The 26996-nt window shown below is 43.5% G+C and overlaps 1 protein-coding gene and 1 non-coding gene across 2 annotated transcripts in view; both read left to right on the forward strand.

Annotated features, from left to right (window-relative positions):
• Positions 1 to 26996, forward strand: part of Mthfd1l (methylenetetrahydrofolate dehydrogenase (NADP+ dependent) 1 like) — a 185809-nt gene that overhangs the window by 51092 nt on the left and 107721 nt on the right. Inside the window, exons 10-17 of the mRNA XM_075949714.1 lie at positions 135 to 232; positions 3270 to 3443; positions 12857 to 12993; positions 14884 to 14930; positions 17352 to 17459; positions 18381 to 18455; positions 20249 to 20351; positions 26683 to 26759. Coding sequence (XP_075805829.1) covers positions 135 to 232; positions 3270 to 3443; positions 12857 to 12993; positions 14884 to 14930; positions 17352 to 17459; positions 18381 to 18455; positions 20249 to 20351; positions 26683 to 26759 — 819 coding nt within the window. The remainder of the gene's footprint in view (positions 1 to 134; positions 233 to 3269; positions 3444 to 12856; positions 12994 to 14883; positions 14931 to 17351; positions 17460 to 18380; positions 18456 to 20248; positions 20352 to 26682; positions 26760 to 26996) is intronic.
• On the forward strand, positions 12162 to 12268 carry LOC142842771 (U6 spliceosomal RNA). Its single transcript, XR_012909451.1, has one exon. It is a non-coding gene; the product is annotated as a U6 spliceosomal RNA (small nuclear RNA).

Genomic DNA, 26996 nt, shown 5'->3' on the forward strand with positions numbered 1-26996 from the left:
ATCTCATTGTTGCTTCTATTAGACGATGATTTTCTTGATTTGGGATTCCTTTGGCTTTGCAGTATTCCTGTAGTTCATGTGGGTGACCTGCCACCCTCACTTCCCTATGGTCTTTCTCCCCTTTTCTCCTGAAGAACATGGTCAGCAGTGGCAGGAGATGGCTCCGAGAGCAGCAGCATAGGAGGTGGCGACTGCACTGCTTGAAACTGCAGCCTCTCTCCCCCGTCCCCAGGTAGGTGGCCGTGCTTGGCTTGTACCGATGGCGGCTCATTCGAGTGACACGGGTCTCCATTCAGTCAAAGATGGGAGGCGTAACTCAAGGCTTTTGAGTGATTGCTTATCATGGCCTCATGTGGTCCAGGCTGATCTTGTACTCACTATGTTGACAAGGGTGACACGAACATCCCATCATCTTGCCTCTATTCCCCAAGGACTGGGACTATACTCGTGTACCACCTGGTTTTGTGCGGTGCTAGAGTATTGGGGATGAAAACCAGGACTTCATGCATCCTAAGCAACATGAACTACCTGAGCGACATTACAGCCCCCGTATTTGGATTTTGGCATTGGATAATTTCCTCTAATCATCAAAGTGAGACAGCATTTCTCTATCATAAGTCCTCCCCGATTAAATCCTGATGAATGTGCTTGCCTTATTTGATTAATATTAAGGTCGCATATCATTTCATTTTGTCTTAGCAGTGTGTCCTATATTAAATGGACACGTACAAACTGGTTTTCTTCATCACGCAGAAAGCATTGTCCTTATCTGACAGAATATAGGTCGTGTTCCATTTGGCAAGTTTTGAGCAGGACTAGGAACACCCAGGAGATGGATCAACTTAGTGCAACAGGCAGATGTTTTTCTAGTCTTAGGGGAAATGACCAAACAAGCCACACACACTCACATAGGAACTACGTTCTGCTTTCTCCAGGACTGTCCCCTAAGACGTGGTGATCGGGATGGGTGTTTTCCCCAGCAGCTTGATGAATCTGAGTTACATAGTCTCGTTGTACAATTAGTACACACTACAGGATATAATCTTAGTGAGTGATTTTGAATGATCCCTGTGATATGGTATTCAAACCAGGGTCATTGCTGACCGCCTTGTTCCAGTGAGTTGGCCACACAACCTTATCCAGGTTTGTGTGATACCTGAGCCCCAGAGCATCCTACCCAGCAATGCTGGGATACAGAGAGTGTTGAACAGCTAAAACCTCCAGTAACTGGCTGAGTTTTTCACGTGGCTATGAATTCTTTGTGGGAGGTAGCAAGGAGAAACACGTCTTAAGGTCTAGGCCAGGCTAGTCTCAAACTCACAGTAATGCTCCTGCCTTAACCTCCCAAGTACTAGAATCACAGGCATGCCTGTGATTGGCTCTCAGAATTGGCTCTCAGAATTGACCTCTTTTCTCTTCTACAGTCAGTTGTCTACCGGTTAAGCATCCCCATGAGATTGTTTTTCCCTTCACAATAGACTATAATATGTCATAGGCATGCTTGCTTTGAGTCATTAACACAAATCCTAAGGAGGAATACTATTCTTTATAACTTCATCTTATCATTGCACAATCAATTGTGAAACATATCTTCCTTTTTGATTGGTTTTTACAAGCATGCCATTACAGTACATTTGCAGAAAGCAAAAAATAATAATAATTATTATTATTGTTATTATTTATATAATTTATTTATTATTAAGCTAGATTCTCTTAAGCTGTGTGCCAAAATCTTCCAAAGTGGATTTTACTTAGGGAGGGGCACTTTAGTTATTTAGCCAAATGCAATTTCTAGAGCCCCTGGGGAAAGGAAGGCAGATTGTATAGTTTATAAATCACTAAAAAAAAAATGGAAATGAGCCTGTAATTCCAGCATATGAGACAATAAAGCAGAGGATTGGGAGTTTTAAGGCCAATCAGGTCCCCATCCAAACAAACAAAAATCAAAATTGATGTCTCTGTGGCTCTTAAGGTAATAAAGTAACAAACATGGAAAATCTCCAAGGTTTAGCGCCTCAGTTTCAGAGATGACAGAAGGAGAAACACTGTAGCTGGGAAGACAAGATAAAACAAGATTCCAGGAGCTCAGGGTGGGCCAGAAGAGAAATAGAAAGATCTATGCCAGGGACTTGGGGAGGGCATCACCCGACAGAAAGCCAAGAGTTCAGCCTACATGGACCCTATAGCATCACTCTCTTCTCCCAGCTTCCCGGATACCCTCCAGAGCAGTGAGGATGGCATGTTTACTATTATCTCCTATCCCAAGGTCAGACTGCCCTGGTCCTCTTGTCTAAAGAAAATGATAATAGAGTCGTATGGAGGCTGAGCAGATTGTCAGCAACACAGAACAGTTGCAGCTGAGGAACTGCCTTTAGCAGCGAGGGTGGTCTCCTGCTGCCCTCAAAGACCACTGTGTCCTCGAGACTGTCAGGGAACGGTTGTCCTCTCATGTGTGATGCTCAAGGGTCTGGGAACAAGTGTGCCGTCAGTACTCCATCTTAGACAGATGTTCAGTGGGATAAATGGACAGGCTGGCCCCGAATAAGAGAGATGTCTGGGCATATCGGCCACAGCAGTGTTCTCTGTGGTCCACAGTACGCACATTGGTGCTGAGAGCCCCTGTAATATCAACAACTGTTTGCTCGCCTCATAGTCAAGTCTGGTGCCCGGCCACCCTCCTCATGAAGGTCCTGACTCTCCAGTCTGAGATTGAGTGTCAGGTACTGCATCCTTTCATGAACTATTACATAATGGATGAAATATTTTGAAATATTATTTTTGGACTGGAAATGGGAAAGAGAGAAAGTATGAAAGGAGATGAAAGAAAATAGCATTTCCATATTTCTGAATAGCCAAGAGACACGTTGCCTAGCCACGTGGGAGAGCCTCATGCACTGGCCTTTCTACCCTCCCGCCGACTCACGGAGCTTGGTGTTCTAGAATGGGTTTACCATAGCCATAGTGCAAAGAACACAATTGCCCTCTCCGTGGTATCTTTGTGCCTGACACTAGGATCTTGGTTAAGTGTTCTGTAATAATATCTCAAAAAAAAAAGATAGGAAAAAGAAAAGTAAAAAAAGAAAGAGGGAAAGTCACTTTCTCATGCATCTTAATTGCTAGCAGTTGTGTTTAATTCTGCCTGGGAAAAGGGACCACAAAGCAATTGGGTTGATTTAAGGGTTGGCGGCGTGCACGGATGCTTTTCCCTCGAGCGCCGACCACCTAAGCTGAGGCGACTGCCTCCTTCATGCTTCTTTCTCTCCCTCCAGTGATATTGAGATTTCAAGAGGACAGACTCCAAAAGCTGTGGATGTTCTTGCCAAAGAGATAGGATTGTTTGCAGAGGAAATTGAAGTCTATGGCAAGAGCAAAGCCAAAGTCCGGTTGTCCCTGCTGGAGAGGTTAAAGGATCAAAAAGACGGAAAATATGTCCTGGTTGCCGGGTAAGCCTCCACTATACATTGAGGAGACATATTTCCAGAACTGTCCTCCATATTACCTCTGTCCCCCTGTCCCCGAAGCGCACTGTGTTGTCAGTTTTGTCCTGGCTCCTGTTTGTTTCCATTAACAGGCCTGAGCAAATTCATCTCTATTCTGTATAGAGACTAACAAGCTGCTAATTTTACTGGTTTACTTTTCAATTTTTTTTTTTTTAATTTATGATCCTGAGTCTCAAACCCCAAGTCTGTCCTTCTATAGGCAAGGGCTCTACCTCTGAACTATACGACCAATCAAAACAGAAGTGGCTTCTTTTGGCGGTGGTGGAGAACAAACCTGGGTCTTCATGCATGCTGAGCAAGGGCTGTCACAGAGCTATACTCCCCGCCTCTGGGGTTTTATTTTCCTTACCCTATACTTGATATGGCTCCCTGGGCTTCTGCCCCTCCCACCAAGTTGTACGTTCTGTAGCCCAGAATGCCCTTGACCTTTCAGCCTCCTGCTTCTATCTGCTAAGTGCTGAGGCTGCAGGCGTGTGTGACCGTCCCCAGCTGTCCTAAACATTTAAATTCCATTTTTCATGATAAGAAACATCAGAATAGCAATTGGAAGCATATTATTTTGAACTGAGTAAGGGCTTGAGAAGTATGTTATTTGGTTTTCTGCTTTCAAATAATGTTTTAAGATGCCTTGTGAAATGTACATTCTCTTGTTACTGTCTTGGTGGTTCATCTTCATGTGGACCTTATCGCATTCCAAACTAAGGTTGGGCCATTTTCACTTGTCTTGGCTATTACATAAAAAATTAATTGGTCCTTTTTATGAAAGGGGGACAGTTGTTGTTGTTGTTGTTCTCTTTTTTAAAATATATTTGCTAGCAGAATTAGACAATTGGAGATTTGAACTGTTTATTCATTGTGACATTAGAGAACATCAAGAAACATATGAATTCTTGTGTGGTCTTGTAATTTTATGCAGTTGACTGTTGCCTGTATAGGTAGGTAGGTAAGGAGATGGGTGGGTGGATGGATGGATAGATAGATAGATAGATAGATAGATAGATAGATAGATAGATAGATGAGGCTTGAGATACAAAATCCATTTATGTCTCAGACAGAGACATTTCCTAGCTGTGGACTTGACTTCTAGTTAATTTAGGTTATTTATTTATTTATCCATGTTAGTTATCCATGTGATTGCTTTCTGCTTTCTTTTTGTTGCTTGTTGTCCTGGTTGGTTTTGTGTTTTTTGTTTGCTTGCTTGCTTGTTTTGCTTTTTGTCAGCCAACACAAGCTAGGGCTATCTAAGAAGAGGGATTCTCATTTGAAAAAATGCCCCATCATATTGGCCTATAGGCAAATCTGTGGCCCATCTTTGTGTGTGTGGATGATTGATGTGGAAGGGTACATCCCACCATAGGTGGTGCTGAACAGGCCGGCTAAGCAAGCCAATAAGCAGCATTTCTCCATGGTCTTTGCTTTACTTCTTGCCGTCAAGTTCCTGCCTTGAGTTCCTGACCTGGCTTCTTCAATGATGGAGTATGATCTGAGACTTATGAAATGAAGTAACCCTTTCCTCCCCAAACTGTTTTTGATCTCATAATCTTTTACCATAGCAATAGAAAGCAAACTAAGACAGTTATAAAAAATAATGTAGTCTTGCTATAAGAATTTTCTAAAAATACTGAAAATAAACAAGAGAATAAAATATTACAAGTTCTACCACCCAGGGAAACAGTTCCTCAGGTCAGGGTGGCCTCAGACTGATAGATAGGTCCTTCCTTAGATGCGGTCACATTATATGTGCTCCGTGCAGTGAGCTAGTGCACACTATGTTTTCATGGCCGTGTGACAGGTATTCTGCTGTTTATGTGTGAGTTTCTTTTCAGTGCCTCCAGCTCCTTGTTTTCAGTGAGGCACGGAAGTTAAGGTGTCTCACCATCACTAACATAGAGAGTTTCTAGTTCTAGTGTATTGAGGAGGGAAAATACTTGACAGTGGGATAGAGATGGTCTACAGTTTATTCCCCTACCAATGGACGTTTCCATTGCTTTCAAGTTTGGGATCACTGTAAACCATGCTAAAATGAATAGTCCTGGACATACATGTTTGTGCATTTGTCTCTCTAGGAAGTTTCTCCAGAAGGGAAATCACTTGCCATGAACTTTTAGTATCTGCAGATTGGTTCAGGTTCCTGAGGACACCAAACTATGACATCCAAGCCCTTCCTGTAAAAATGTTGTAGAATTTGTATGTAATTTACAAATATCATTTTATAAACATTAAGCCTATGCTCATTAGATTGCCTATGGTAGTTAATACAGCACAAGAGCTATGCAAATATATATTATCCTACCTTGTTTATGGAATAATGACAAAGAAGTCTGTACTTGTTCAATACAGTTTTTCTTTTTTTCCAACAATTCGGTGTAGCAACTCCATTGTCTGCGATTTAAATGTCGCCCCTCAGGCTCCCAGCATTTGTACTCCCCAAGTACCTTTCTAATCTGAGAACCCAACCCTTATATCCTTATACCTGAGTTTAGAGACGTTGGTTCTATCTGCGGGGACTCTGCAGGCTCTACCACTGAAAGGAGAAGCAGGAGGGCCTCATCATTCCTTCACTCCTGCATCCGAGTGTGGAGCATCTTCTGGCTAAGGTTGCTCTTAGACAATCTGCTTGATAGAAGGTTGCAATGAGCATGCACATTTTCGGACACAGAGATATTTACAAGCCCCTTCTAGCTGGGAAAGGAGGAACTTGAAGTAGATAACTCCCCTCAAAAAACACACATACTTTTTGAGGTACACACCCGCACTTGAAGAAGACGGCTTATAGACGGGGTCTCTAAAGAAACATGCACACATCTTTTGTATCTAATACACGGATTTGCGTTTCTTCTCTAGACTTTGCATAGTCTTGGTGAGTTTTGCTGAATTTTCTCTCTGTGCTCCAGTCCAGAAGACTTGGGACAGGAGCTGTCGCTCAGTTGTGGAGCTCTTCCTTAGCATATGTGAGGCCTTGGGTTCAATCTCCAGACCCTTTAGGATATGATCCAAGGATCTCAGGAGAAATGTGTTATCTGATAATAAAGGAAGATTCATGATGCAATTTTTTTTCCCTCATGAAGTGGCTGTGATATACTCCATCTGGGGCTTGTCCACTTTGGAAATGATGCCGAGATTTAGACACGGCCCCGCCTTGAGCTAAGAACAGAGTTGACATGTCTTAAACAATGATATTGTTATCACGTTCCCCATGTGGGGGTTAAGCCATTAAGGCCTGGCCTCCAGCCACATACTAGATCCAACTTCTTAAGTCTGGAGTCGTGTCATCAATGTGGTGGTTACCGAACCAAGAAGGAAAGAAGAGAGGACAGCAGGGAAGGGATTGTGAACGCACAGCCATCCGAAGTTAGTGCAGAAAGCACAGAATAGACCTGACGTGTCCTTGGCAGTGCACAGCCTTGGTCCGTCATGCTTCTTGAAGGTACTACATGTCCACGTTGTCCTGGGCATGCCATCACACGACACATCACCAATTAAAGTCCCTGAGACACATGAGCCCAAAGTTAGAGTTCTAGCTGTACATGTTTTCTACTCTGATAGAAATACACTGGTTTAGCTATGGAGGAGGAAGGCTTTTGATATTTAATATTTTCTTTCCATCATTTTTAGCTTCTAAGTATCGTTGGGTTGTGTTGTGTTAGAGTGTTTGATTTTTCAAAGGTTGAGTTTCTGACTTGAGTTTCGTGAAAAAAAAATGATTCAATGAATTTAGCTTGGGATTAGAACAGAATTTCTATCAATTTCTACAGTGGCCCTAAATATGCTTCTGCTATTTTTGTATGACATATTTATGCAAAGCAGCGTTCTCATCATTGATGATTATTAAGTCAAAATGTCTTTTGACTCTAAAAAATGTCGAAGATGGCTTGTATCCTATAGTATTGAATATGCATCCGAGGTTTAATTCTTATATTAAAAACCATTGCACGTCCATCTTAGTATGCAAATTCAGTTTCCTTTTTAATAAATGGTAAAATTACATATACACAAACAAATTAAGTTTTTACATTTATAATTATTTATTAATTAATGTTTGATTTGTGTGCCTATTTTGTATACCTGAGATTACACAAAAATTCCTTGGTTGAAAAGATTCACAGGTGAAGTAGTATTAGGAAGCCCTGGGCTAGACAACCCTGGGCAGCTTGGATCACTCCCAGCAGTCCACACTCAGTGAAACATTGCACCGCCTTGCCCCATTGCTACATGGTATGTGTGACCCAGCCGAGTAAGCTGGGTCACACATACCACGTAAATGAAAATGCAAACTGAACTAGAATCCTCAAGGGCAGATTTAATGACAGGCAGGCAATCATTCTTTCCCTGAGAATGCATTAAACCCTCTCCGTTGGAAGGGGTCTAACTTTCTGCTCTATTCAAGACCATACAGCAAAGCAAAAGACAACCTGGGAAGGTGATGTTGTTGAGTCCTGAGCACACCCATGACAGAAATGTGTGGTTTCTAGAGAGCCCATGCCACTCTGTATTCTATACGAATAAGCAAATTCAGGAGTCAGGTGTGGTGGCACATGCCTTGAATCCTATCCCTTGGGAGACAGATATAGTTTAGTTATTAGTTTAAGGCTAGTGTTCTCTACCAAGCAAGTTCCAGGTCAACCAGGCTTCACAATGAGATCCTGACTCAATTAAATTAACTACTTAATTCTCCTTTAAATACAATGCCTGATATATTTATCAGTGTGTTAACTAGTTTTGGCAGCTGGGTGATTGACATCAGACATATGGTTATAATCTAAAAATGGAAACTGAAATTTGACATAAAAGTCACCTCCCTTCTTTTTTTTTTTTGTTTTTTGCTTTTAGTCAGATGAAAAGCTAGAGGGAAATGGTGATATCAACTCTTCCATGCACTGTGGCAGTTTTTAAGAATATAAATGACCCCTCAAAGGAGAAATATTCTTCCCTATTTTTTGAAATTCTCTTTTTATTTGGAAAATAATATTGAACTCTTATGGAAAGCTCAGCATAAAGGAAAGTCAGAAGAAGGAGAAACTAAACTATCTCACTGCTCAGAAGTGTTCATTTTTTTTGTTTCCTCCCAGGATTTTACCTTTGTTATGCCCACCCTGTTTACATTAAAGATCACATTAGAAATAACATTAGCATCCTCCCGTTCTCTCTGAATTCTGTAGTATAACACTCTACCATATTTTAGAGACTTCAGATACCCAAGAAAGTTTTTAAAAATTTCATCTAAACCTATCAACAGTGGGATGAAAATATGGAAGAATGGAGGTTTCGTTCTTTTTTAATTGAATTGTTGATAATTCAAATGGAGACCAGATTAGCCCCCAGTCCCACCATTTTTAAAAGCCATTCTTCAGGTTGTAGGATTTCATCTTCGGAGGGAATGACCTGCCCTCCCATCGGCTACATATCGCACGATGTTTACACCTATACACAGCTGTATTTGCTTTGCCTGACAAAATGAAAAGTATTGGGAATTGCCCGGGGAAATGCGCCAAAAGGTTCTTGGGGACTCTGGAGTTTTTCATATTATCCCAGTTACACTAGTGAAAAGGGATTTTGTGTGAGAACTTGACATGGGGTGCAGCTGCAAGCCTTTTAAATATGTCCTGGGCCTCGTTTGGTCCAGCACCATCTAGAAGATTCTAGAATGTCTGAATTCAATGGACAAAAGGGTTTTTTAAAGTCCAAACTGCTCCGTGAATATAGACTGAATTTCTCACTGGAGGAAAATGGAGATTCTCTGTGTCAGTCTTGTTTTATTTTGCTTTTTCAGAATGCTAAATATCCGATTTAAAATTTCTTTCTTTGAATGTTTCAACCCTTTATTTTGGTGCAACTTAAGAGACAACTGTCCTGACTTTGTAAGACTTTCGCTTTCTCAAGCCGCCATTTGAACATTTGTGAGGTTTTCTTTAAGTTGTACTGATGGCAGAAGAGGACGTGGATCATTAGAAGAAACAAGTGCCAACACGGCCTTTGAACTCTTCACCTCCATCAGCTATAATGGGGAAAACACCCAGATGGACCGTCACATTTATTGTTAGATAGTAAAGGGCTTTTAAAACCTTCACCGCCATAAAGATGCCTGGGATGAGTGATGTATATTTATAGCTGTTTGTGCATGTAGCTTTGGAGGTCATGGTCAGGCCATGCATAGCTGGTGCCCATGATACTGTTTGACAAAACTCGATTTTAAATGTACTCCAGATCTTTACCTTTGTCTCTGCATAAGAAACCTCTCTGGCTTTTGAATCAACTTCTTTCCAGTTGTCACAGGCTATCTTGATGAATCCTACTGTCATTAACAGCAAACAGTACTTAGCTAAGAAAAGGCTTCATAATATTGTCAGACATTTTTGTTGTTGTTGATGATGATGATGTGTGGCCTGGTCAGGTGACACTAATGCATGAAGTGAAGGCATTTTTTTCTTCACCTTAGCATGTCAAAACTTTCATTATAATGTCATCTGAAAAGTCATAAAAATCAGGAAGGCCACTGGAGCTCAGAGATAGTGAGGAAAGCTCCCAGTCCCATTTCCACAACAAAGAAACTTCCTAGAAACAGAAAGGGAAACTTTACTCTTTTTGAAACCAACCTGATGATTTGGGATCGGAGCTAAGGATATGGGGGGAAAAATTAAACCAAATTTTGATATCAAATGCAGAGGTGGGGAGAAATAAAATTTTATTGCAGCTCTCCTTTATTGCTTCCAATAAATACTTCCTACTTTGTGACTTTTGCTGCATTGTGTTCGTTGGCAGCAAGCTCAACAGTCATGTGTTTCCAATTAAGAATTGGATGGCTGGCTGAAGTTTGAGGTCATCCCTGGGCGTGTCTTCCTCAGCTCTGCCAGCATATCCTTAGGAGAGAAAATGGGATCCTCCGTGTGACATAAAGCGCAGCTTTACGAACAATGGGTGGCTTTTGCAAGCCAGTGATGTCTGTGGGCTTTGCCTTTCTTTCATTCATGTTGCATTTACTTCAGTGTGAACTTAACTCAGAGCCTTGGGTAATGATCTCCACATTGATTCTCCTCCTACTGTGCTATTTAGACAGTTGGACAGGGGCCTGATAAGCCCTCTTCCTGTGACCTGGGCATTTCCGGTTTATTTCATCAATACCTAAACTGGCTCATCAGAAATCCCTGCTGTATAGCGGTCAACAGCGACCTCATTGTCACTAAACTCCTCAGTTCTTCTTGGTCCTCACCTTGCTTCAGTCCTTGGTGGCTCTTCATCTCTAGATGTGGTCTTTCTCAGCCTCCTTCCGAGCTATGTCATGTCCTGTTTTCTTCTCCAGATTTCCTTCTTTGATTCTTTTTTTGCCTTTTCTGACTGTTCCTTAAAGGAAAACGTACCCAATGGCTCTATTTTCATTTTTTTCTTACGGCGCGTACACTCCCTGCGGGATCTTACCCAGTTGGTGCTTTGAAGTGTCGACTGTGGCTCCACCTTCCATCTGGAGGAGAAACCAGCTAGAGCAGATGAAAGACCGGAGTGCAATGCCTTGTCTTTGGCTCATTTCATCCAGGGAATATTTATCTGATAGCCACATCCCAGCTTAGCTGTGAGGTCTGCAGGAAGCTTCCCTTGGTTTCTGAAGTGAGCGGAAGCTCGTTCCGATGTTCTTAATACAGCGCTTGCCCTGTTTCCCCTTCTTGCTGTTTACCACAGTTGCTATATTCACTGAATTATCTGTATCTTCCATCAGTTAGACATCCTGGGAGGGAGACACAGGGTCTGACATGGTCGCCTTTGTGTTCTAGGATCTAGCCCAGACCCTGACTCGTGATAGTACTGAATAAATATTTATTGTATGAATGGGCGACCGATCATGTCGCTGGGTTACTCTGAGATAGCTGGGGACAAAGATGTATCTGAAGGAATGCCTTCCTCATCGTGATAATGTCACCAGGTTTTGTAGGTTAGAAAAAACTCTGTCCCCCTGGCTGGTCTACAAGAGATAGTTCCAGGACAGGCTCCAAAACCACAGAGAAACCCTGTCTCAAAAAACCAAAAAAAAAAAAAAAAAAAAAAAAAAAACAAGAAAAAACTCTGTCCATAAGCTTTGTTGTAACTGAGTTTCCTAGACACCCTGGCTCACACCATTTAACTCATAAAAGATGAGGTTGTAAGCATTGAAGAGAAAATTTAAGGAATTTTAGTGATGGTTAAAGGATACTGTAGGATGGTGCTATGGGACCTTACTCGGGAATGAAATATCACAAAATGCAGCAATATTATGACGATGTGGAAATACGTCTTTGTGTGGTATCCTGGAAGGTCAGCTCCTCTGTGCAGGGGTTTCCTCCTGGGTGTGCAGTGGGACTCGGACTTTCTCATCCAGTATTTGAAAGCCTGTTGTATAGGAAAGGAGTCAACAGGCGGATCTACACTTTTGACATTGATTCACAATGTTGGCTTCTATAAAATTTCTAATCACAAAGCACATAGTTTAGTTAAACAAGAAAAGGTTTGTTAAAAACCTCAGTGCTTTAAGGACGTTTATGGTTTCGTGTGTTGGGCCAAGTTATGAGGTGTATGTGGACCACGGGCCCCGGATTAGTGGGACCTCCTAAGATGTAGGCAACAACAGGGATTCAGATGTCTCCTTTGGAACAAGAGACTTACCTATAAAACCTGTACCTAGAAATGTCACCTAGTGGGCTCGCTTTGGCAGCACATATACTAAAATTAGAACCATACAAGGAAGATTAGCATGGCGTCTGCACAAGGATGACATGCAAATTCACGAAGCATTCAAATTCCAATATCTATTAAAACACATATGGGAACACACACGTACACACACACACACAATGTCACCTGGCAATAATGAGCTCATGTCTACCTGTTGAATATGGTGGGATCCAGACCTGGCCATGAGCATCTGGTACCTGGGCCAGTAGGGACTTTGGGATCCCTTCTAATCTTGAGACTCTGGCCCTACCTCACTCACTCAGCAACCTTTGACAAAGTCCTTTCTCCCACCTTACCCCTAATAAATAGCTCTGGAAAGCAAGAGACAGATAGCCCAAAAAGCCACCATGTCAAGTTGGTGGTTCCAACTATTTTAGCGACTAGCTTTGTGCCCCTCCCTAAAATGAACCTTGCCCACACTGTCGCCCAGGGACTCTCCTTTTTGAGCATGCAGCCTTTCACTTTTGTGCCTCTGACTTAGGGTAAACTTGGCTCGTGTGCTACGCCTGGGAACAATCTAAGAAACCATGGTATCGAGTATGCGGGGCAAGCTCTGCTCACTGCCTATGTCCTTGGATTTGGACTTGAGATCTCAGCTTGGTTTTCATAATTGTTGTCTTGGAAATGCAATTAAATTCATTCATCTCCCTCCAAACTAGGATCACGCCCACCCCGCTTGGAGAAGGGAAGAGTACAGTCACCATCGGACTGGTGCAGGCCCTGACCGCCCACCTGCACGTCAACTCCTTCGCCTGTCTGAGGCAGCCTTCCCAGGGACCCACGTTTGGAGTGAAAGGTACCGATTTTCAGAGTAAAATTAGGACCATAAAAGTTCCAACTGAACATGAGACACGAAGATGGAATTAAATGTTTGCAAAAGAGCTGGCTGATCATTCCTCTGTATCCCCTGAACACTCAGGCGTCACCCCAAGTTGAACCTCCTAGTGTGTAAAGGCATGCAGGGGTTGCTGCAGGACTGGGGTGGGGAGGTCGTCTGTGGAGCCCCAGGAAGCTGGTCCCTTGGCACTGTTGCTCAGAACTCCTGCCTCCAGCAGCGTCTTCTGTATCATCCCCTTCTCCTTCGCCAAGCGGATTTGAAACTCTGCCCATCTCACTGGAGCCTTATCATCCCAGCCACAGTGAGAGGTCTTTTCCCGTCCACAGATGAGCTCTTTAGGTCAGGCCCCAAGTCGCAGCTTGTGGGAGTTGCCGTGTGGGGCCAAGGAGCTCTGGAGAGGAGACAACTGGCTGTGTGCAGAGCCGTGAGGAAATTCCTCTCTGGCTTAGCAGAGCTGATGTCTGGCACCTTCCCCTTCATTACTCCTGTTCTGTTGATTTATCATGAAGTCACTCCTCAGCCCTTACTGCTGCAATTACTGCGTGTTCTTGGCAGCATGCGGTTTTTAACTGTATTTTATTTATATCACTGTTACAAATATTAATAATTCCTAACCCATTAAGTACTGATTCCTCCTGGAGGGCCATGCATTATGAAGCAGATTGGACATGAGACTTAGAGCAAAGAGTCCAGGGTCTTGTTCATGGCTGATGTCTCTCACCTCTGCAAGGTCTACAGCCAATCTGCACGTCTCTGACCCCATCTATAGGTGTAGAAGGGCTTGTAGCATCAGGCTCATCTGGCTATTGTGAGACTCAAATAACATGGAAAGAGCAAGCTATGTTGTAAAATGTACGCGTACGCGTGTGAGAGACTAGTGTCTAGTATAATAACTAATATTGGGAGGGATAAGCAACCATCAGATGAATTACCTGAAGTTTGTCATTTTCATGTCTGAAGTGAGGTATTCACGGTGAATATTTTTTGGTTCTGTTGGTGTTTGGCTTACATGGTGCTGAAGATTGAACCCCAACAGCGTGTCCAGTTCAGGCACCCTCTCCTCTATTGCTTAGGGTCTTAGCTGGAATTTCTCTAGTCCCAGGTTTCTTGCTAGCCCCATAATGGCTCCCTCAATCAAAATATCTCTTTCCTTGTTCTCATCTCTGTCCTTCCTCCATCTGTACTATTCCGTTCCCTCAAGTTCTCCTTCCCCGTCCCCTTGTCTTTTCCTTCCTCCCTCTCTACTCCCCCCCCCCACACACACACACCCGTTCTGTTATTTCTGAGGGATGTTCTCGCTGTGCAGACCAGGCTGGCTTCCTCCTGAGTGTTCCACCAAGCCTGGAAGGGTCATTAGGTTTTATTTTATGTATGACTTAGATGAAACATAACCAATGTAGACCCTAAAGTGAATTTAATAAAATGATCTCTTATCCTGAAATATGTGTTTTACAATACTGATATTTGCTGTATTGTATTTACATTTGGGGACATTGTTTGTTTCATTTTTTCACATTTTTTAAAAGTAGGACCTTGCTGTGTTGCCCAGGCTAGCCTTCAGCTCACTGTGTTAGCCGGCAGGCCTTGAATCCGTGATACTCCTCTCAGTTTCTCTAGGAGCTGTGATTGTAGGCCTCTGCCAACCTTCCTTTTTATTCAAAGAAACAGAAGGCCTAAAATGGCATTGCTGGATACAGGGCACTGTTTTTGTTTAATTTTGTTTGTATGGATAGAGTCTCTGGGCCTTAGCAGGCCTTCCCTACTGGGTGTGAGTAGCGTCCTTTAGTCTGTGTCTATTGTGTAACTAGATCTGGGGACTCACCTCACTATGCTTGCTCTCTTGTCTAGGAGGAGCTGCAGGTGGCGGATACGCTCAGGTTATCCCCATGGAGGAGGTAAGGCTGTGAGATGCCCACCTGACCCTGGTGACTACGTACAGATATGTATGTGCTTCTTGGTGTGACTATTCACCTTCCATTAATATACGCATATTTTTCTGTAGCAAATGAATATGTTAACCTAGTCCCTGGTTGAAGTGTTTTATACATATATTATGAAAATATATTTGTGTATGAATATGTGTGTATGTGTGTATCTGTATACATATGCACATGCATGCATGCACACACGCACACACATCATATTGCCTTTCTAAATTCCAAAATTTAGAATTCCAAAATGGTTCTGTATCGCCAAGCCTGTGTGGACTAGAGCCCATTTTAAATAATGTTGTCCTGAGGCCCATCAGTCATCTCTTAGACTGCCAAACTCAGAAATGGATAGAGGGTTTGTTCTGCCAACTGAGGCCACAAATAAAAGCATCTCAGAGAAAATGGGCAATAGGAGTTGATAGCGTTGATCTTTACTTCTCCAAGAATGCTTCCTTCATTTTGCTTCCCTTCCCTTTCCTCCTGTATCTCACCAGGACGTGTTCGCTCCTACCCTGCTTTCTGCATCAACTCATGTGGCAGTCCTGAGGTCTCCCTAAGCTCTTGTCTAAGAAGGACACTGTTCTTCCTGTTACCTGTTACTTCTGCATGATCTGAGAGATTGTAACAGGCCTTTGCTCCTGCATTGTACTCTTTGTGTCCCCTTCTTGTCAAGTTCCTTGAAGGTGCCTGTCCTGTTTTCTAAGTGGCTGCTGGGATGTATGGTCTCATGAACGCTAAGCATGCGTGTAACCACTGACACTGGTTCCCTGTTTTCTCTTGGTTCTAAGACTTTTCCCATGCATGAAATGTTCTACTCTCCCTCTGTCCTCACTACCTTGCCTAAGTTGGGACCCCAAGACTCTGCCTCACTTCAGTAGTCCCCCCAGTTCTTCTTCACGAGCTAGGAGAAGCCAAGACCCGAAGGCCAAATTAAGATGAAGAAGAAGGACCATGGCAGGGAAGCTAGCAAATACGGACAGAGTGCTGATCTGTGTGGGTCTTCAGCTCCAGGGCTCAGTGTGGGACTCACGGATGGCTCTATGTGTCTCATCACACACAGAGGCAGGCAGTTTGTCACTTGAAACTGTTTTTTACTATGTGTCTGCTCCATCTGTATCCATCGCTCGTATCTTAGTGTCTGCCATGTAGTGGGTATTGGTTGAGCAGATTCCATACGCTCAACCAATCATCATCATCAGAGACTCAGAGAAACGTTAGAATGAGTTCTAGGTGGCCAAGGAATTAAAGGTACTAGATTGAAGAATGCCAGTCTTGTGAAGAACAAGGTAAGGTGTTTCCAGTTGGAGAACTCTGTAAGGACAGTCCTGTGACAGAAAAGGACATAGTCTGTTGGGGGACCACACGATGTCACAGAACTTGACCAGAATGTAGAGGCAGGGTAGGCAGGCGAAGGCAGCAGAGTAGACACGAGCCAGCCTGATTCAGTTCATAGCCAAGAGATTAGTTAGGTTTGACTTGAAGCATTATAGTCAGCCATTTCAGGGTCTTGACAGGAGATTAGCAGGATCACACTGGGTTTTGTGTGAGAATATTAATAATTTCACTCAGGAACAAAATGGAGGATGGGATTTTCCACTCGTGGCTTCATGTGGATCTTTAAAATATTACCGACTTGGAAGCTCTTTGGATTGCAGATTTGGAAGTTAGAGATGTGAAAGCCATAATAACTTTTCCATGAAGGTCTGCAAGGGCCAGAAAGATAGACGGCTAAGCCATTAAAGGCACTGGGCAGTCCAGTCTAGAACCTGATTTCAAGCCCAGAACCCAAGTAAAGGAGAAAGGAAAGGGACCAATTCCAGGAAGCTGTCCTCTGACCTCCACACATGCCATGACATGCCCACTCCCCCCTCTCCACCACATACATACATGGCAATAAGTAAAACTTGACTAAGTTAATTTTAAAAATTAAAGTTTCCAAAGTATGAGTGTGTTGCTTTCTTAACTAGTAAGCATATATTAACGCGAAACTAGCTGTCGGTAATGTTTTCTCTTAGTTCATTTTTACTCCCAAAGACTTGTTTTATTCCCAAGTGTGTTTGAGATAGTATAGTTTCCTAAATAATGAAAGGGTACAAATAAAAGATTGGAAATGAAAACAGTGTGAAAAAGAAACTAGTCATTAAGCCCATGAGAATGTGTCACCTTTAGCCTGTGGAAGGAAGAATCTAGGATAAGAGAGACAGACTCTCAATGCTTCTTTGTCATCAAGTGGAGGGCTTGACCTTGGTGTTCTGATGTAAGCCATCTCGTCTCAGCTCCTGATACAGACAGATAATTAGCACACTACTTTATTAATTCAGGCAGCCTTTGAAAACAGTGCTATCCGTATGATACAAATAGAGAGATGTGACATTTTTTTTCTAGTTCAACCTTCACCTGACAGGGGACATCCACGCCATCACCGCTGCTAATAACTTGCTGGCTGCGGCCATCGACACAAGAATTTTACATGAAAGTACCCAAACAGACAAGGTGAGGGGGCCCTTGTTAACCATCTTGGCTTTTATCCCAGGCTTCCTGCCTCCTTGAGGACTTCACGGAAGATGGTTACAGCCCATCTGTTCTGAAAGTCTATTCAAACTTCAATGGGTTTTACTCATATCCTCTCTTCCAGAGGAGGAGAGCTACACTTCAATCAGCTTCTCAAGTGGGTCGATGATCGCTGCAGAGCAGCTGGGAGAATTGTGCTATGCTAATTAGTTCAAAAATTATTCGAGATGAGTCTTTTAAGTTGTAAAGGTCTTGGGTACAACGTTCATTTTCACTAGGGTCACAGACACGTTGGTCCATTCTCAAGAGGATTGGACTTTTGGGGGAGGGGGAGTTGGAGCTTCCAGTACTGGGACTTGAACCCAGGTCTTTGTGCATGAGCTGTACCGTTAAGTTTTAGCCACAGTCAGCCATTTGTAAGACTAAAATTACATGCAGCCATCATGCAGGGTGAAAGAGCTCAGAGGCCCTTTCTGCCTTCATACACGTGAAGTCCAAGAACCAAGTCAGAACTGGAAGCAACTGAGTTCTAGGAGATAATTCCTCATTATCTATTAGAGGTTGTGGGCCTATTAGAGGTTGTGGGCAAGAGAGGTGTTTCCTGGCATGCTTTGGTATAAGGGTTCGACGTTTTCACTGAATCTTCCCACCAAACTCAGATAACTCTTTGGTAGGTGGTAAGAGGACAGACTGGGTAGACTTATGCAAACTCTTTGTTACGCGCCTTGTTCCCACTTTGTAAAGCTTTATTAAAATGACCGAGTTCAAGTTGAGATTGTTTGTATCAGCCCTCAAGTGCCAATAGAGCCTGTTTGGTCATAACTGTAGTGAACTGTGTCTGTTTCCGGGTTTTTCAAGATGTGGCTGAGCCTGAAGCTCTGTTGTGTGGTTTTGTTTTCTTAGGCACTGTACAATCGGCTGGTTCCCTCAGTGAACGGAGTTAGAGAGTTTTCAGAAATCCAACTTTCTCGGCTGAAAGTAAGTTTCCAGTTAATGGTTTTTAAGAAGAGAACATTCGGGCTGAAAAGATGGCCCAGTGGTTAAGAGCACAGGGTACTCTTCTGGAGGACCTGGGGTTCAATTCCCAGGACCCACATGGCATCTCACAGCTGTCCATAACTCCAGTTCCTGGGACTCCGGCATCTTCCACACAGATATACATACATATATATATTTGAAAAACACCAATGCACATAAATAAATACGTAAGTAAGTAAGTAAATAAGTAAATAAACCTTTACAAAAAAGAGAGAGAACATTCTAGAAACTTGACTTGATTTGGGTTTTCAGATACTTTTTTGGTTATTCCCAACCTTCCTCATGCTGCAACACTTGAGTACAGTTCCTCATGTTGTGGTTAACCCCCAAGTATAAAAGTGTTTTCTTTGCTACTTCATAACTGTAATTTTGCTAATGTAAATATCTGATATGCAGGATCTCTGATGTGTTACTCCCCAAAAGGTGCTTCTCAACCTATGGGTTGAGTATTAATTCAGAACATCACACACAGCTAAGTCCATTGGCGCACCCCTGCACCAAAGAGCTACGGAAATGATAACTTGCATTTTTTTTCTTTTAAAGATCATGTAGTTTAAGAAAAAATATTTCCGTTTTGTCTTGCTTATTCTGTGTGTTTGTGTGTGTGTGTGTGTGTGTGTGTGTTTGTGTGTGTGTGTGTGTGTGTAAGGCAGAGGACAGCTTACGGAAGTTGTGTCTCTCCTTTAAGTGGGAGTTCCTCCAGGTATTGAATTGAGGTGTTGGCATCAGGTATTTTGCCTGCTGAGCCATGGGCTCTGTTTCCTCATGTGGGGGGACTGCTCGTTAGCCTGTGAGCACCCTCGTTAGCTTACACATCAGGTTTTTAAGGAGACTTCTGCAGAGAGATGGTTTCCTATTTGTAGCCATTTGAAAAAATGGTATGGTAACTTTGGATAGCCATCTCTTGGTTTTGTTTGTTTGTTTATTTTGTTTTGTTTTTTTAGGATAATAATTATTACCCTTTGTATTTGAAAAAGCCATCTTAATTCTTTTCCATATGTTTTCTGGTTCTATTGGCTGCTTTTGTCCTATTAACCATTTTTTTAAAGAAAAAAAAACCTTTATGGTATAATTTATAACCACTAACTGGCATTAAATATATTTCTAGAGAAGTTTTTTCTTTTTAAAGGATATTTTCTTTACAGAATTAAATCCATTAAAGCTTTGTGTTGTTTTGGCTTTATGTATTTCTTTTGTGAGACAGGGTCTCATGTAGTTTAGCCTCAAACTCCTGATCCTCCTGTCCCTGCTTCCCAAACGCTGGGATTATACAAATACACCACCACAGCCAACTTAAAATTTTTAATTCATTTTTTCCAAGTGAAGTAGAACTTTATTCCTTTGAAACTTAGACATGCACTTCCCTTGGCCAGTGAGGTAAAGCACCCATGGTGACAGCGGGTTGTGCACCTTCCGAGCTCAGTATTCAGGACCACACCAGTAGGTAGCACCAGCCTCACAGGAGCCGCAAGCACATGTGTTTGCTGTGTGCTGCTGACGGGGACCCCATTTTCAGATCATCATCTTAGGGTATTCGTAGATCCCCACTACCTTCCCCTTGTAGAAGACATACACTACAATGAGTTCACCTAACCTACAGCTCTCTGCAGGTTTTGTATTTTGCCAGGACCTTGGTAGCCATGGAGATAGGGCATCACACAGGATGATTCTGTTTGAGTCTGGCTTCTTGTTCATTCTTGTTCTAATAAATCTAATTTCTCCTCAATTATTAGAGACTGGGGATAAATAAGACTGACCCAAGCACACTGACAGAGGAAGAAGTGAGGAAGTTTGCCCGCCTCAACATTGACCCCTCAACTATCACATGGCAGAGAGGTAGGTACTGGGGAAACCAGAGGGCACTCGGGACCCGACTGGGAGGGCGTGTTTGAGCCCCATCTTTAAGTTCAATTCATAAATACTCAGTCTGACATACAGTTGCTTATTCTGGGCTTTATAATCTCACCCTCCGTTCCTGTCCCTCCCCAACACCTCTCTCTCGGCTCAGTCCCATTCACTCCCTCTCTTCCAGATGCCCAAGGAGGGGCTGTGGATGGAGCTTAGTGGGAGAGTTCTCATCTGGTACGCGCAAACCTAGACATCACAAAGTAACACCACCTTCTCTCAATGTCTTAGTTAGGGCTTCTAGTGCTGTGAAGAGACACCATGACCACGGTAACTCTTATAAAGGAAAACATTTAACTGGGGTGGCTCTCTTACAGTTCAGAGGTTCAGTCCATTACCGTCACGGTGGGTAACACGATAGCATGCAAGCAGACATGGTGCTGGAGAAAGAGCTGTGAGTTCTACATCTGGATTGGCAGGCAGCCAGCAACTGTGTACCACACTACCACACTGAACATAGCCCCAGGAAAGGAGACCTCAAAGCCCACCCCCACAGAGACACACTTCCTCCAACAAGGCCACACCTACTCCAACAAAGCCACACTTCCCACTAGTGCTCTGAGATCATGAGGACTAATTACACCAAGTGTATAAAGAACATCTTGTCTTTATGGATCTGCATTGTAAAATGTTTTGAAGGCAAGATCTCTTTTTGTCCTGGTGAGTTCTCTTCACCCAAACCTAATTTGTTCCTCTACTTTTTAAGAAAGAAACGTATTTTACATTATTCTTTGTTATATTCAGGACCTCAGTTGGGAGGGATAAAGCATAACAAAAGGAGAGAGTTGAGCCTAAAGCCTACATCCTTTTTTAATTTTTTTAACTCTTTTGTTTTGCCTGTGTGTTTGTGACTATGCCATACATATGCAGTGCTCCTGACTACCAGAAGAGGAAGTCATATCTGGAACTGGGCTCACAGGTGGTTGAGCTGCCATGTGGGTACCTGGGTCCTCTGCAAGAGCAATAAGTGCTTTTAACTGGGGCATGGGTGTGTGCGGATGTGGGTGTGCACAAGTGTGCACACACGCATGGAGGCCACCAGCTGACATCGGGGATCTTTCTGAACCTACAATTAGATTGGTTGGCCAGAAAGCCCCTCCCTTCTCTGCTTCCTGGGTACAGGGGGGGCTACTGCTTTGTATCTGAGAGCTGGGGATCCAGCTCAGGCTCTCATGTGACGTGGCACACTTTATCAGCTGAGCCGGATCCCCAGTCCCTTTTGTCTCTGAGACAAGGTCTTGTGATGTAGCTCTGGCTGGTTTTAAGCTTGCCACGAGGGCCAGGCTGGCCTGGAATCTGCCCTGATCCTAGAATGTTAGAAGTATAGGTGTGTTTCCAGCTGTGTCCTGCGTATGTATCACTCTGGCAATTGCACACTTCATAGATTGCCTCAGGGCCGCCTCCGCTTTCCCTGGTTCCCTCTCAGCGTCCCTGCTTCTTCTCCCTGGCTTTTCATCAAGTCACTTCAGCGGAACAGTGGGCAAAGGACTGAACACGGAGTTCAGCCTGGAGAGCAGCCGCCACCCTGCTGGGCTACGTGGCCTTGAACAGTGTCCCTGCTCTGTGTTCTGGAGTCTTGAATACAGCATGGAGATGTGGCAACCCTACAGGTCCCCGAAGTGGTGGATGGCATGTGTCTCAGACCTGTCTATCCTCCTTCAGAATACGTTCAACCAATACCCGAATTATAAGTTACCTTTCGCACGTTCTCCTGTTTGCATTTCCTTCCCTTAGTTCAGTAGGTTCTCAATGCAGACCAACCAGCCTGTTATTTCCTCAGTCAAAAGCTTCAAGGGCTCCTATCCTGGGCCGTCAGGTCGCCATCAGGGAGTTTGTCATTCAGGACTTCCTCTCTCCACCAAGGGCCTGCTTCATACTCTTTTTCTTGGGCGTGGCCCTCCTTAGCCCATCTCTTTTCTAGGCCAGTCTTCTTCCTGGCTTCAGCCAGCCTCCCACCCTTCCTGAGCTGTCTTCCAAAAAGCCCATTCAGCTAAGCCAGTAAGAACTGAGTGTCTCCCAGCAGACCTTGCTGACAAGAGACAAAGGAAGACCAGGCGTGGAGTCTTCTCTCTTAACTCTACCACATTTGAGCTATGCAAACCACTTCCCCGGTTTCCTCATCTATATTGAGAAGCTCTTATCCAGAACACCGAGACCAGTGGTGTTCCAGACTTCATCCCTGAAGTTTGGTGGTTTGGGCAGACAGCGCAATAATGATAGCCAAGTCTAAACACAAGGGTCATTTGCTGTGTTTACATCTCCCGCTCATAGCCTAAAGGATATTTTAGAGTTTATGTTAAATAATTTTGTAAATGAAGCTGTTTTAGGCTGTGGGATTTTTCCACTGCCGGTATTATATTAACACTTAAAAGGTTTGGATTTTGGATGTGGAACCTGGAGTAACATCAGCCTTCCCATGAGGAGGCTCCACTGAAATGTGAACACACAGAAACTCAAAAGCGCGTCCCCTGTGTCCCTTGGAGGGTAACAGCTGTGTTATGTTGTTTCTCTGCAGTCTTCGTCTCCTAAGATTGTTAAAATCTCCTTGAGCACTCTTGCGCGGATCCATTTTTTATTTTAAAGCAAATAATACTATTGTAATGATTTCATCAAAACCTGTTTTAAAAAAAAAGTCAGCCACATTTCACAATGTTAATAACTGCTAATCATAGTTTTTGGTATATCCGATTTTTCTGTACAACTCTTTTACCATTTATTTGTATGGGGTTTATTTCCTACCCAATTCAGTTATAGCCTAAGCATGTTCTACTTTGTTAGCTCTTTCTTGGGATGGTTTATTCATTTTTTTTATTATTATTTTTCATTTTGCTAGAGATTTAACCCACACAGTCTTTGGCATGCAAAGCATATGTGCATCTCCAAGCTATATCCCCAGCACCTGGGGTGGTCATTTAAATGACTCTAGAATAGTCCTTTGGGGATGAGCTATATGACTTGTTCATGCCACAAGTCTAAAATCAACAATGTTTTCAGCTGCCAACACAAATAGTTTCAGCATTTTCCTGGGGCATTAGTTTTTCTAGAATTTTTTTTCTACTAGAAAGATCTATTATTAAAATGTCATTTGTTTACAAAATGTGTAGTCAACCTTTCAAAAACATCTCTGAGCTTGTGATACTCTTTAAATTGTTTTCGGGGACCTTTTAGTAAAAGAAGAACTGGGCAATGGAATGTTTTCAGTGTACTTTCAACCATATGTGTGGTTCTGCTGGAAGAGAAACTCTCAGACCAACTGGCATCCCTGCACATCTGCGCTCTGCCCCAGCCTCAGAAATCATGGCATATCACCTCTTTGATGGGGACCAGTGTGCAATTGGATTCTCTGTGCGAAGACAGGAAGGATTGGAATGCTCTGTGGTTACAAATCAATTTTAGTGGAAGTGACAACTTCAAAAGTTAGCCCAGAAAAATACAGACTTGCATTACTGTTCGGGGTGCTAAAGGCTAGCAAATTTTATTGGTGAGGACAAGGCACCTGGGCCAGAGGAATTCGGGCTGACATCTGATGCGCAGTTTGGTCCTGACTAGCGAGTTGGTTGGAGCATGGAGAGAGAGTCTTTGTTGATGAACTGAGAACGTTTACTAGTAGAGTTTTCTGGCTTTGAGACCAAGTATAACCCAGGTGAGTAGAGGTTAAGATACTGGACTGTTCCAGAACCACATCACAGAGGCAGGAAGGAAAACATATCTCCAGGCATGTATTATCCCAAGGACCAGGAAACTAGACTTTGTTATGTTGGGTATCCCAAAGCCCCTGCTTCTTAGAGAATCCAACTCCCCAGAACCTTAGAGACTTGCACGCAAGTCTATCTCCCCATCACCGGCCAAGGGCCCAGTAGCCCTACTCATTGTCAGTCTCTAGATACCATGTCTCCGCTTCCCAATCCTAGCCCAGTGGCATTATGGGAAAAGGATGCCATGTCTTCTATCAAACAATGACCTGCCCTGGTATGGCACCAGTGCCTGTCCTTCAGCTCTTGCGCTGGTATTGGTTACTTGAAGGATCAGGAATGCTCCGGGCATTCCTGTGGTCACAGTCAACACTATAGCTCTATAGAAACTACTTAGATTAAGGGAAGAAAGAAGACAGTCAATCCCCTAAGCCGCTGTCTTCCTTCCATGCCTGCACTCTGGTGCTCTCTGTGCATCTTCTCTTAGGAAACGCCAGGAGTCACAGACTGACACCTTGTGCACCTTCATGTTCCTGCCTAGCCAGCACAGGACTGGGTACAGAAAAAGCCCTCAGAACCTGCTCCAGGAAGGAAGGCATGAGCATGTAGCGGATGGCCTCTTTAGCTCTATCATGTAGATGCCAGCTGTGTGTTCCTGTCACTGTTTTAGGGCTTTAACCACATCTGTGTCTTGTGGGTTGGAATTGAACCACATGTCTTCTCTCGCGTGTCACACGTCTGTCACCGGTACTGAGTTCCCAGAGCTTTTTCACTGGGTGTATCTTGGTAGGTCACAGTGCTCTACTGGGGCATCATGGAAGGCACAGTGTCCTTGGAATGGTGATGTTTGTCTTCCCTTTGTCAATATAAAATTTGAATGGTCTGTTGTTGACTTTAAATACATTTGCTGGGGAGGTGACCTTAGTCTGTGTCCAAGAGTGTTTATATACTACACAGAAAGAAAGAAAAAAAGGAGATGTTTTTGTTGCATGTGACTGTGTACCCAGCATCTTGGAAATAAAAGCGACGGTGGGACTTCTGGTGACACTGTGGAGATGCAGCCCTTGAACCTTGCAGGTGTTCTGCTTCTGGCTTAAAAAATAATAGTAGAAGTTTGTATATATTTGTCTGTGAGTGTGTTTGGAGTATTATGCACATGTGTGGGTGGGTGGGTGGGTGTGTGGGCGTGGGGGGGGGGTGAGAGAGAGAGAGGAAAACAGACATGGTAGCAGCAGCTGGGGTGAGGGCCCGAGAAGGATTTGTATGTCATTGGGAAGATGAACAGTCTTCATCCTTACAGATACTCCCAGTTCCCAAATACATCATCTCTGTTTTCATTGGTGGCATATTATACACTTTAGTCAGTTGGATCTCAGTTGTTGCTGTGAACAGCCCTGCTGTTTTAAATCACAAAGATGAGAAAAGTGTCTATTCTGCCTTTCTTGGCATTATAAATTTAGCTTCTCTAAGCCAGATAGTTTTCGCAGACTTTCTCAACCGGTGCAATTCACACAAGCAAGAGTTGTGTCTGATCTAACCACAGCCTGTCTCCTCCCATGTGCTCTATTTCCTTTGGCTTTTCTTTTTAGCATGGTAAAATATGTGCGGCCAATGGTTTCCCTCTTGACCATCCGTGACTGTGAGCTGCTAGCACTGACTGCATCCGCAGTGATTCCTCCATCACCATTGCCTATACCCAAACCTCACCACCATCCCCTCCAAAAACCCTCCACCAGTGTTGTTCTCAACCTTCCCAATACTGCTACCCCTTAATATAACTCATGTTGTGGTGACCGCCAACCATAAAATTATTTTCATTGCTACTTCATAACTGTAATTTTGCTACTGCTTGCTATGAATTGAAATATAAATATCTGTTATGCATATGTCTGATATGCAACTCCGAAAGGAGTCTCCTAGAACCACTGCCCTAGACCCATGAGTCAGTAACATCCCCCCTGCTGGTGACCCCAGCGCATCTGTTTTCTGTGTCTGTGGATTTGCCTATTTTTGAGCCCTCATGGAGGGAGAACCATACAGCATTTGCCCTTCTTTGTCTGCACAGTATTTAGGACATTTGTAGGGTACATATCAGAATGCTTATTTTATGCTATGCAATATATCGTCAGTCAGTCCATCTATCTCTTGCTGGAAACTTTGGTTGCTCCTACTCTCTGGCCACTGTGCATGGAGCTGCTATGAACGTGAGCGCATACACTTCTGTTCAGGTCTCTATGTCTAGGTTTTTGAATAACACATAGGAGTAGAAATACTGGGCCATTTGACTCTTACATGTATGAGAAACAAAACTGACTTATCACTTAGATGTCACTGGAAAATACACTTTCAGAACTACTGGTCCTTGCTGCCTAATCAAAAACACCCAGGCTGGCCCACCATCACCTGATACACTGTCTATAAGACACTTCCCACTAGACCGTGTCTTTCTCACTCATTCAATTCTTCAAATGAAGCCAGACCTTGACTCTTGTTTTCTGCTCCTTCCTCAGCATCTCCCAGCATGGCCAGTCCATATTTGTTTATAGAATAACCTACCTGTTCTCTTTCAGTATTGGATACCAATGACCGATTCCTGAGAAGAATAACTATTGGGCAGGGAAGCACAGAGAAAGGATATTCCCGGCAGGTAGGTGGCGCCATCTTCCCGGAAGTGTCTCTCCTTCCTCGGCTTGATTTCCACTCTTTGCTTTTTGCTTCTGTTCCCCCACCAGCAGTGTTGGTGGCTCTCCCACTGTCTCGGGTGGGTTCCCACTGTCTCTACTGATCTAGTAGTTGACAGTTTCAGGATTGCTCTGGAAATGAGAGCATCGGAAGGCAGGAAGTCTCCAGCATCCTCTTCTAAGCGCTTTTGGCTATGTTTCTG

This window comes from Microtus pennsylvanicus, chromosome 1 (assembly GCF_037038515.1).
Source record: "Microtus pennsylvanicus isolate mMicPen1 chromosome 1, mMicPen1.hap1, whole genome shotgun sequence".
Classification (NCBI taxonomy): Eukaryota; Metazoa; Chordata; class Mammalia; order Rodentia; family Cricetidae; genus Microtus; species Microtus pennsylvanicus.